Source organism: Aegilops tauschii, chromosome 4 (assembly GCF_002575655.3).
Source record: "Aegilops tauschii subsp. strangulata cultivar AL8/78 chromosome 4, Aet v6.0, whole genome shotgun sequence".
NCBI lineage: Eukaryota > Viridiplantae > Streptophyta > Magnoliopsida > Poales > Poaceae > Aegilops > Aegilops tauschii.
Genome location: NC_053038.3, coordinates 351357279 through 351369716, shown reverse-complemented (window position 1 = coordinate 351369716; position 12438 = coordinate 351357279). Strand labels below are relative to the sequence as shown.

The window sequence follows — 12438 nt, the reverse complement described above, 5'->3', positions numbered from 1 at the left end:
CAAGAAAAGCGAGAGAAAAAAACCAGGTGACCGGTGGGTCAAATGGCACCACACCAAGCAGACTCGCGAAGCAAAACAATAACGCGTCGGCTGCTACTACCTTCCATCCGCTCCGTCCCCGTCGGCCCTGGATTTCCACGCCCTCAACACCCTGCGACACGCGCAATCCACACAAACTGACAAGCGCGGGCCCACCCGTCAGTCACACTGCTCCCGGTCCAGCCCGATCCGGTTGGTGCGTGCAGCGCGCGTCCATACAAGAGAGCAGCAGCTGCCGGTTGACCGTTGAACCCTCCCCAGCCGTCCGTTGATCGCGCTGCCGCCAGACGGCCTCCATCGGGCCGTCCGTCCATCCCGGCGCCATCCCCTCAATTCCCGGGTGATACGCACAAAAAAGAGCGAGAGACCGCGCGCACCAGCACAGCACAGCAGCGGCGTGCGCGCTCTCGCTCGCTCGCTTTCTCGCTACCTTCCTCAGCTGGGCCGAGGGCATTAGCGGAGCCGCCCTTTTCTATTTATAATTCTCTCCTCCTCAACCCTACAAGAATCGAGAGCCGGGATAAAGTCAATCATCAGCTCAGCCTCATCCCGTTGCGCGTGCGTGCGTGCGTGTTGCCTCCCTCCTGTGATTGGGTTTTGAGAGTTTCTTGGCTGTGTTTGAGAATGGACGGCGCTCCGGTGGCCGAGTTCCGGCCGACGATGACGCACGGCGGCCGCTTCCTCCTCTACAACATATTCGGCAACCAGTTCGAGATCACGGCCAAGTACCAGCCGCCGATCATGCCCATCGGCCGCGGCGCCTACGGGATCGTCTGGTACGTTCCGCCCGTCTTAATTTGCTCCTCAATCACCATCGATTTCTTGCCAAGATTGTTCATGTCGTTGCGGCTCCGATCGGAGAACAGAGGGGGGATTGGCTCGGGCCATGGGGAAAGATAGGATTAGGCCAATTCACTCCTTTCTGTGAACGACACTAGTTTAGTACTAGCACTATAACTTTATCAGTTGAGCAAATATGTGAATCTGTCAGTGCTCTGTGGTTGGTGGTGTTTAATCTTGTCCTGAAATTCCACTTGTGGTTGCGTGGGCGCAGCTCGGTGATGAACTTCGAGACGAGGGAGATGGTGGCAATCAAGAAGATCGCAAACGCTTTCGACAACAACATGGACGCCAAGCGCACGCTCCGGGAGATCAAGCTCCTGAGGCACCTCGACCACGAGAACGTAATCAACAACTATCTTTTCCGCTTCAGATGTGCGTATCTCATTGAATTCGGCAATTCAGGCGCTAAGCTGTTCCGCTACATGGATGCAGATAGTAGGCCTCCGAGATGTGATCCCGCCGGCGATCCCGCAGTCCTTCAACGACGTCTACATCGCCACCGAGCTCATGGACACGGACCTCCACCACATCATCCGCTCCAACCAAGAACTCTCGGAAGAACACTGCCAGGTACTAGCAAGGAGGGGAAATAAGCCATTCATTTTGTTCATGTTTGTGACAATTTGATCCGTATGTATATTCATGCGACGTGGTGTTCTTGGGTGGCTTTCAGTACTTCCTGTACCAGCTGCTGCGCGGCCTCAAGTACATCCACTCGGCGAACGTGATCCACCGCGACCTCAAGCCGAGCAACCTGCTGCTGAACGCCAACTGCGACCTCAAGATCTGCGACTTCGGCCTGGCGCGGCCGTCGTCCGAGAGCGACATGATGACGGAGTACGTGGTCACGCGGTGGTACCGGGCCCCGGAGCTGCTGCTCAACTCCACCGACTACTCCGCGGCCATCGACGTCTGGTCCGTCGGCTGCATCTTCATGGAGCTCATCAACCGCGCGCCGCTCTTCCCGGGGAGGGACCACATGCACCAGATGCGGCTCATCACGGAGGTGATCGGCACCCCCACCGACGACGACCTGGGCTTCATCCGGAACGAGGACGCCAGGAGGTACATGAGGCACCTGCCGCAGTTCCCTCGCCGGTCCTTCCCGGGACAGTTCCCCAAGGTGCAGCCCGCCGCGCTGGACCTCATCGAGAGGATGCTCACCTTCAACCCGCTGCAGAGGATCACAGGTGCGTTGCGCTCCACGTCCGCGTCACTCTGCTTTGATCTTCACGTGTGAATTTCGTAGCGCCGCACTGCACTGCACGCAATGCTGCTGCTGTTAGAGCGCCGTGCTTTGTTGACTGGCTTCGTACGGCCAGTGTTGGGGTCAGTGTCAGTGCTAAAAACATCTTTGTGCTGGTTATAAGTAGGAATAGATGCAATCTGCAGCCACTTCGGCCCCTATTTTTAAGTTTTTACTGCATGTGGACATGTGCTCCCTTTTTAGACAAAAACCATGTGTGCTGCCCACTTGATTAAGAAAAGATCTTTGCCTATCTTTGGAGCTAGTAGTATGTGCTGTAGACGACAAGGACTGTGCGTGTAGTGCAGAATCACACTTTTTTTAGAAGAACGTATCTGTTTTTGGCAACAGATATGAATGGAAGAGATCTGCTGCAGCTACTCTCAAAGGCTAGATTCCTGCATCTGTTTCACAACAGCAATAATAGAAGTAGCTTTTTGAGACGTCGGCCAGAGAATAGTAGGGAAGGCTAGGAAGTACAGTAGTTTCTATTTTGTTGTTATACGTACTTGATGTCTGAGTGACGCGCATTCTCACTCAAATTGCTCTTGTCACGTAGAAAGTTACTCCCTCTGTAAAGAATAGTAATCTAAACACTCTTGTACTCAATGGCGGAGCTATGTTGGGGCCGGGGGCCGCTGCCCCCCCGCCCCCCCCCCCCCCCCCCCCCCAGCCTTTGATCCATTCCTAAAGAAAAATTATTTAAGGAGGTTTAGATTAGACTTTTGTTAGCTTTTGGCCCCCCAAACACTGAGGATTTTTGTTTGGCCCCCCAATGATCTTCGGCTAGCTCTGCCACTGCTTGTACTCCAGTTAATTAGTGTCTGACTGATGTGGATTCTTAATGAATTTCTTTATGGAGGAAGTATGTTTCATCAGTTAATTAGTGTCTGACTGATGTGGATTCTTACTGAAATTGCTCTTGTGATGCAGTTGAAGAGGCGCTGGAGCACCCATACCTAGAGCGGCTTCACGACGTCGCCGACGAGCCCATCTGCACGGACCCCTTCTCCTTCGACTTCGAACAGCACCCACTGACGGAAGACCAGATGAAGCAGCTCATATTCAACGAAGCCCTAGAGTTGAACCCCAACTTCCGATACTAGACGATTCATTCCTAGTTACCCCCAATAGTATGATTTCGATGTAAACTGTTTGTAAATAGGAGTAAGGTCAAAGAACATGGTAGATTGCGCACTGCATTTGTTTGTTTGTTCTGTGTAAGTTGTTGCTGCTTCTTCAGACCTTTGTCCCTCGGCTGTGCGAATAAAAAGTCTGGAGCATGATTTGAGAGCAAATCATTCTCTAGTTTATGAAGAAATGGATTTTATTAATCAGGTGGATGCTCGCCTGATATTGAGAATGCAGTTTATGTCTATATATGAAAGGCAGCAGTATTTAGGATTCACTATGTTTCTTACAGGACCTTGGAGTACCATTTTGATCATAGTATTTCTTACAGGAATTTCAACGTGAGTGCATACACATCCCTAGAATCTAGTGATCTAAACACTCTTATACTAGTTTATGGAGGGAGTATAAAATAGACTCTAAGATGAACCTAGCATCTAGTACAAATTACACACTAAAATGAACACATTAGGTTTCTCTTTCCGGCCTCAGCCTGTTTTGACATATCCCTTAACGTGTCTCCTGCAAGTGCTACATAATTTTACTATTGTCAATTAAATGACAAACGGTTATGCATAAAGCAATGAAAGATACTTCCACCCTCTTAGCACGGGTGTTCGACAAGATGACAAATACTCCCCCTGTAAAGAAATAAGAGCGTTTAGACACTATCTAGATGCTCTTATATTTCTTTATAAAGGGAGTACTTTGGTTGGCTCGGAATTTGGACTTAGAGAAACCGGAAAGAGCAGCCATTGTCTTCTACCACTATCTACGTCGGCTCCCCACATCTCCCGTGATCTTCTCGCCCCTCGGAGGGGGGCAGGGGATGGGCGGTAGTGATAGCATCTTGACAGTACAGGTGAAACCGTGCAGAATAACGACCTCATAACTCCATCCCCGCATAGTGTGGCCTTCGCGGCCAATGTCGCGGAGCTAGTGATGTTTTGGTTTCTCATATCTCATCCTTGGTTTTCTATATCAGGCTTGCAAAAACTCAGTCGACTGGGATTTAACAAAGTCTCAATCGACCTTGCAGCATTTTGTCCCATCGTTTGCAACATCCATCTTGCTGGTTGCAACATCCGTCTTGCTGGTTGTAGCATGTCGTCCCTCATCGATTGTAGCACGTCATCTCATCAGTTGCAGCATCCTCCTTTGACGTTGTACTCCCTCCGGCCTTTTTTTCTTTGCTTTCTATGCTCAGCCTGAAGGAAATATGCCCTAGAGGCAATAATAAAGTTATTATTTATTTCCTCATATCATGATAAATGTTTATTATTCATGCTAGAATTGTATTAACCGGAAACATAATACATCTGTGAATACATAGACAAACATAGTGTCACTAGTATGCCTCTACTTAACTAGCTCGTTAATCGAAGATGGTTAAGTTTCCTAGCCATGGACATGAGTTGTCATTTGATTAACGGGGTCACATTATTAGCACTTGATCGTTTAGTATGTTGCTATTGCTTTCTTCATGACTTATACATGTTCCTATGACTATGAGATTATGCAACTCCCGTTTACCGAAGGAACACTTTGTGTGCTACCGAACGTCACAACGTAACTGGGTGATTATAAAGGTGCTCTACAGGTGTCTCCGAAGGTACTTGTTGGGTTGGCATATTTAGAGATTAGGATTTGTCACTCCGATTGTCGGAGAGGTATCTCTGGGCCCTCTCGGTAATACACATCACTATAAGCCTTGCAAGCATTGTGACTAATGAGTTAGTTGCGAGATGATGTATTACGGAACGAGTAAAGAGACTTGCCGGTAACGAGATTGAACTAGGTATTGAGATACCGACGATCGAATCTCGGGCAAGTAACATACCGATGACAAAGGGAACAACGTATGTTGTTATGCGGTTTGACCGATAAAGATCTTCGTAGAATATGTAGGAGCCAATATGAGCATCCAGGTTCCGCTGGCCGGAGACGTGTCTCGGTCATGTCTACATAGTTCTCGAACCCGTAGGGTCCGCACGCTTAAAGTTAGATGACGATCGGTATTATGAGTTTTGTGTTTTGATGTACCGAAGGTAGTTCGGAGTCCCGGATATGATCACGAACATGACGAAGAGTCTCGAAATGGTTGAGACATAAAGATCAATATATTGGACGACTATGTTCGGACACCAGAATGGTTTCGGGGAGTTTCGGACACATACCGGAGTACCGGGGGTTACGGGAACCCCCCGGGGAGACTAATGGGCCTATTGGGCCCTAGTGGAGAAGAGGAGGGCGGCCAAGGGCAGCCGCGCGCCCCTTCCCCCCCGGTCCGAATTGGACAAAGAGGGGGGCTTTCCTTTCCCCCTCTCTCTCCTTCCCTCTCCCCTCCTACTCCCACTTGGAAGGGGGGAGTCCTACTCCCGGTGGGAGTAGGACTCCTCATGGGGCACGCCTAGGGTGGCTGGCCCCCTCCCCCTCCTCCACTCCTTTATATACGGGGAGGGGGCACCCCTTGGAGACACAACAATTGATCTCTTGATCTCTTAGCCGTGTGCGGTGCCCCCCTCCACCATATTCCACCTCGATCATATCGTAGCGGTGCTTAGGCGAAGCCCTGCGTCGGTAGCATCATCATCACCGTCACCATGCCGTCGTGCTGACGGAACTCTCCCTCAAAGCTCGGCTGGATCGGAGTTCGAGTGACGTCATCGAGCTGAACGTGTGCTGAACTCGGAGGTGCCGTACGTTCGGTACTCGGATCGGTCGGATCATGAAGACGTACGACTACATCAATCGCGTTGTGCTAAACGCTTCCGCTTTCGGTCTACGAGGGTACGTGGACACACTCTCCCCTCTCGTTGCTATGCATCACCATAATCCTGTGTGTGCGTAGGAATTTTTTTGAAATTACTACGTTCCCCAACAGTGGGAGCCTGGTTTTATGCGTAGATGTTTATGCACGAGTAGAACACAAGTGAGTTGTGGGCGATACAAGTCATACTTCTTACCAGCATGTCATACTTTGGTTCGGCGGTATTGTTGGATGAAGCGGCCCGGACCGACATTACGCGTACGCTTACGCGAGACTGATTCTACTGATGTGCTTTGCACACAGGTGACTGGTGGGTGTCAGTTTCTCCAACTTTAGTTGAACCGAGTGTGGTTCCGCCGGTCCTTGAGAAGGTTAAAACAACACTAACTTGACGAACTATCGTTGTGGTTTTGATGCGTAGGTAAGAATGGTTCTTGCTCAGCCCGTAGCAGCCACGTAAAACTTGCAACAACAAAGTAGAGGACGTCTAACTTGTTTTTGCAGGGCATGTTGTGATGTGATATGGTCAAGGCATGATGCTATATTCTATTGTATGAGATGATCATGTTTTGTAACCGAGTTATCGGCAACTGGCAGGAGCCATATGGTTGTCGCTTTATTGTATGCAATGCAATCGCCCTGTAATTGCTTTACTTTATCACTATGCGGTAGCGATAGTCGTAGAAGCAATAGTTGGCGAGACGACAACGATGCTACGATGGAGATCAAGGTGTCGGGCCGGTGACGATGGTGATCATGACGGTGCTTCGGAGATGGAGATCACAAGCACAAGATGATGATGGCCATATCATATCACTTATATTGATTGCATGTGATGTTTATCCTTTATGCATCTTATTTTACTTTGAGTGATGGTAGCATTATAAGATGATCTCTCACTAAATTTCAAGATAAAAGTGTTCTCCCTGAGTATGCACCGTTGCCAAAGTTCATCGTGCCGAGACACCACGTGATGATCGGGTGTGATAAGCTCTACGTTCATCTACAACGGGTGCAAGCCAGTTTTTGCACACGCAAAATACTCGGGTTAAACTTGACGAGCCTAGCATATGCAGATATGGCCTCGGAATACTAAGACCGAAAGGTCGAGCGTGAATCATATAGTAGATATGATCAACATAGTGATGTTCACCATTGAAAACTACTCCATTTCACGTGATGATCGGTTATGGTTTAGTTGATTTGGATCACGTGATCACTTAGATGATTAGAGGGATGTCTATCTAAGTGGGAGTTCTTAAGTAATATGATTAATTGAACTTAAATTTATCATGAACTTAGTACCTGATAGTATTTTGCTTGTCTATGTTGATTGTAGATAGATGGCCCGTGTTGTTGTTCCGTTGAATTTTAATGCGTTCCTTGAGAAAGCAAAGTTGAAAGATGATGGTAGCAATTACACGGACTGGGTCCGTAACTTGAGGATTATCCTCATTGCTACACAGAAGAATTACGTCCTGGAAGCACCGCTGGGTGCCAGGCCTGCTGCAGATGCAACTGACGACGTTAAGAACGTCTGGCAGAGCAAAGCTGATGACTACTCAATAGTTCAGTGTGCCATGCTTTACGGCTTAGAACCGGGACTTCAACGACGTTTTGAACGTCATGGAGCATATGAGATGTTCCAGGAGTTGAAGTTAATATTTCAAGCAAATGCCTGGATTGAGAGATATGAAGTCTCCAATAAGTTCTACAGCTGCAAGATGGAGGAGAATAGTTCAGTCAGTGAACATATACTCAAAATGTCTGGGTATAACAATCACTTGATTCAACTGGGAGTTAATCTTCCGGATGATAGTGTCATTGATAGAATTCTTCAATCACTGCCACCAAGCTACAAGAACTTCGTGATGAACTATAATATGCAAGGGATGGATAAGACAATTCCCGCGATCTTCGCAATGCTAAAGGCTGCGGAGGTAGAAATCAAGAAGGAGCATCAAGTGTTGATGGTCAATAAGACCACCAGTTTCAAGAAAAAGGGTAAAGGGAAGAAGAAGGGGAACTTCAAGAAGAACAACAAACAAGTTGCTGCTCAAGAGAAGAAACCCAAGTCTGGACCTAAGCCTGAGACTGAGTGCTACTACTGCAAGCAGACTGGACACTGGAAGCGGAACTGCCCCAAGTATTTGGCGGATAAGAAGGATGGCAAGGTGAACAAAGGTATATGTGATATACATGTTATTGATGTGTATCTTACTAGAGCTCGCAGTAGCACCTGGGTATTTGATACTGGTTCTGTTGCTAATATTTGCAACTCGAAACAGGGACTACGGATTAAGCGAAGACTGGCTAAGGACGAGGTGACGATGCGCGTGGGAAATGGTTCCAAAGTCGATGTGATCGCCATCGGCACGCTACCTCTACATCTACCTTCGGGATTAGTTTTAGACCTAAATAATTGTTATTTGGTGCCAGCGTTAAGCATGAACATTATATCTGGATCTTGTTTGATGCGAGACGGTTATTCATTTAAATCTGAGAATAATGGTTGTTCTATTTATATGAGTAATATTTTTTATGGTCATGCACCCTTGAAGAGTGGTCTATTTTTGTTGAATCTCGAAAGTAGTGATACACATATTCATAATGTTGAAGCCAAAAGATGCAGGGTTGATAATGATAGTGCAACTTATTTGTGGCACTACCGTTTGGGTCATATTAGTGTAAAGCGCATGAAGAAACTCCATACTGATGGACTTTTGGAATCACTTGATTATGAATCACTTGGTACTTGCGAACCATGCCTCATGGGCAAGATGACTAAAACGCCGTTCTCCGGAACTATGGAGCGAGCAACTGATTTGTTGGAGATCATACATACTGATGTATGTGATCCAATGAATGTTGAGGCTCGCGGCGGGTATCGTTATTTTCTCACCTTCACAGATGATTTGAGCAGGCATGGGTATATCTACTTAATGAAACATAAGTCTGAAACATCTGAAAAGTTCAAAGAATTTCAGAGTGAAGTGGAAATTCATCGTAACAAGAAAATAAAGTTTCTACGATCTGATCATGGAGGAGAATATTTGAGTTACGAGTTTGGTCTACATTTGAAACAATGCGGAATAGTTTCGCAACTCACGCCACTCGAAACACCACAGCGTAATGGTGTGTGCGAATGTCGTAATCATACTTTACTAGATATGGTGCGATCTATGATGTCTCTTACTGATTTACCTCTATCGTTTTGGGGTTATGCTTTAGAGACGGCTGCATTCACGTTAAATAGGGCACCATCAAAATCCGTTGAGACGACGCCTTATGAACTGTGGTTTGGCAAGAAACCAAAGTTGTCATTTCTTAAAGTTTGGGGCTGCGATGCTTATGTGAAAAAGCTTCAACCTGATAAGCTCGAACCCAAATCGGAGAAATGTGTCTTCATAGGATACCCAAAGGAAACTGTTGGGTACACCTTCTATCACAGATCCGAAGGCAAGACATTCATTGCCAAGAATGGATCCTTTCTAGAGAAGGAGTTTCTCTCGAAAGAAGTGAGTGGGAGGAAAGTAGAACTTGATGAGGTAACCGTACATGTTCCCTTATTGGAAAGTAGTTCATCACAGAAACCGGTTCCTGTGACACCTACACCAATTAGTGAGGAAGCTAATGATATCGATCATGAAACTTCAGATCAAGTTACTACTGAACCTCGTAGGTCAACCAGAGTAAGATCCGCACCAGAGTGGTATGGTAATCCTATTCTGGAGGTCATGTTACTTGACCAAGGTGAACCTACGAACTATGAAGAAGCGATGGTGAGCCCAGATTCCGCAAAATGGCTTGAGGCCATGAAATCTGAGATGGGATCCATGTATGAGAACAAAGTGTGGACTTTGGTTGACTTGCCCGATGATCGGCAAGCCATTGAGAATAAATGGATCTTCAAGAAGAAGACTGACGCTGACGGTAATGTTACTGTCTATAAAGCTCGACTTGTTGCAAAAGGTTTTCGACAAGTTCAAGGGATTGACTACGATGAGACTTTCTCACCCGTAGCGATGCTTACGTCTGTCCGAATCATGTTAGCAATTGCTGCGTTTTATGATTATGAAATTTGGCAAATGGATGTCAAAACTGCATTCCTGAATGGATTTCTGGAAGAAGAGTTGTATATGATGAAACCAGAAGGTTTTGTCGATCCAAAGGTAGCTAACAAAGTGTGCAAGCTCCAGCGATCCATTTATGGACTGGTGCAAGCCTCTCGGAGTCGGAATAAACGTTTTGATAGTGTGATCAAAGCATATGGTTTTATACAGACTTTTGGAGAAACCTGTATTTACAAGAAAGTGAGTGGGAGCTCTGTAGCATTTCTGATATTATATGTGGATGACATATTACTGATTGGAAATGATATAGAATTTCTGGATAGCATAAAAGGATACTTGAATAAAAGTTTTTCAATGAAAGACCTCGGTGAAGCTGCTTACATATTAGGCATCAAGATCTATAGAGATAGATCAAGATGCTTGATAGGACTTTCACAAAGCACATACCTTGACAAAATTTTGAAGAAGTTCAAAGTGGATCAAGCAAAGAAAGGGTTCTTGCCTGTGTTACAAGGTGTGAAGTTGAGTCAGACTCAATGCCCGACCACTGCAGAAGATAGAGAGAAAATGAAAGATGTTCCCTATGCTTCAGCCATAGGCTCTATCATGTATGCAATGCTGTGTACCAGACCTGATGTGTGTCTTGCTATTAGCCTAGCAGGGAGGTACCAAAGTAATCCAGGAGTGGATCACTGGACAGCGGTCAAGAACATCCTGAAATACCTGAAAAGGACTAAGGATATGTTTCTCATTATGAAGGTGACAAAGAGCGAGTCGTAAATGGTTACGTCGATGCAAGATTTGACACTGATCCGGACGATTCTAAATTGCAAACCGGATACGTGTTTACATTGAACGATGGAGCTGTCAGTTGGTGCAGTTCTAAACAAAGCATCGTGGCGGGATCTACGTGTGAAGCGGAGTACATAGCTGCTTCGGAAGCAGCAAATGAAGGAGTCTGGATGAAGGAGTTCATATCCGTTCCAGGTGTCATACCTAGTGCATCGGGTCCAATAAAAATCTTTTGGGACAATACTGGTGCAATTGCCTTGGCAAAGGAATCCAGATTTCACAAGAGGACCAAGCACATCAAGAGACGCTTCAATTCCATCTGGGACCAAGTCCAGGTGGGAGACATAGAGATTTGCAAGATACATACGGATCTGAATGTTGCAGACCCGTTGACTAAGCCTCTCTCACGAGCAAAACATGATCAGCACCAAAACTCCATGGGTGTTAGAATCATTACTGTGTAATCTAGATTACTGACTCTAGTGCAAGTGGGAGACTGAAGGAAATATGCCCTAGAGGCAATAATAAAGTTATTATTTATTTCCTCATATCATGATAAATGTTTATTATTCATGCTAGAATTGTATTAACCGGAAACATAATACATCTGTGAATACATAGACAAACATAGTGTCACTAGTATGCCTCTACTTAACTTGCTTGTTAATCGAAGATGGTTAAGTTTCCTAGCCATGGACATGAGTTGTCATTTGATTAACGGGATCACATTATTAGGAGAATAATGTGATTGACTTGACCCATTCCGTTAGCTTAGCACTTGATTGTTTAGTATGTTGCTATTGCTTTCTTCATGACTTATACATGTTCCTATGACTATGAGATTATGCAACTCCCATTTACCGAAGGAACACTTTGTGTGCTACCAAACGTCACAACGTAACTGGGTGATTATAAAGGTGCTCTATAGGTGTCTTTGAAGGTACTTGTTGGGTTGGCATATTTCGAGATTAGGATTTGTTACTCCAATTGTCGGAGAGGTATCTCTGGGCCCTCTCAGTAATACACATCACTATAAGCCTTGCAAGCATTGTGACTAATGACGAAGCCATGTACCTAGGGTAGGGTCATAGGCCTGACCTAGACACCCTCGCCTAGGACATTACCCTAAAACCAGAAGCATTCGAAGAGGATTCATCATTCACTCGACCATGAGGCATTCCACTCGGAAGACTTGAAATCACTCGACCATGGAGACTGTCACTCGACCACCAGAAGATCTAAAGCCACTCCGCACTGCAACGGTCGGACATTACATCATAGCTTTAATGGTCATTATGTCTCTTTATTACTAGCATTACCAGCAACGCCCCCCTCTTGATGTACCTTAAACCCCTTGTAACGTGGGCTGGCTGGGGTCCTGGCGCACTCTATATAAGCCACCCCTTCCACAGGCACAAGGGTGCGCACCCCTGTAAACACACACATACATAATCCAGTCGACCGCCTCCGGGCTCCGAGACGTAGGGCTGTTACTTCTTCCGAGAAGGGCCTGAACTCGTAAAACTCGTGTGTACAACTTCGCC

The 12438-nt window shown here is 46.3% G+C and overlaps 1 protein-coding gene across 1 annotated transcript; it reads left to right on the top strand.

The window, feature by feature from the left end:
• The first annotated feature begins 390 nt into the window (after positions 1 to 390).
• LOC109757933 (mitogen-activated protein kinase 5) lies at positions 391 to 3449 on the top strand. The gene is made up of 5 exons (XM_020316777.4): positions 391 to 815; positions 1094 to 1223; positions 1315 to 1452; positions 1556 to 2072; positions 3062 to 3449. Exons 1-5 carry the CDS (start codon positions 664 to 666, stop codon positions 3232 to 3234), a joined length of 1110 nt encoding a protein of 369 aa, XP_020172366.1. The 5' UTR covers positions 391 to 663; the 3' UTR covers positions 3235 to 3449.
• Positions 3450 to 12438: the final 8989 nt, after the last annotated feature.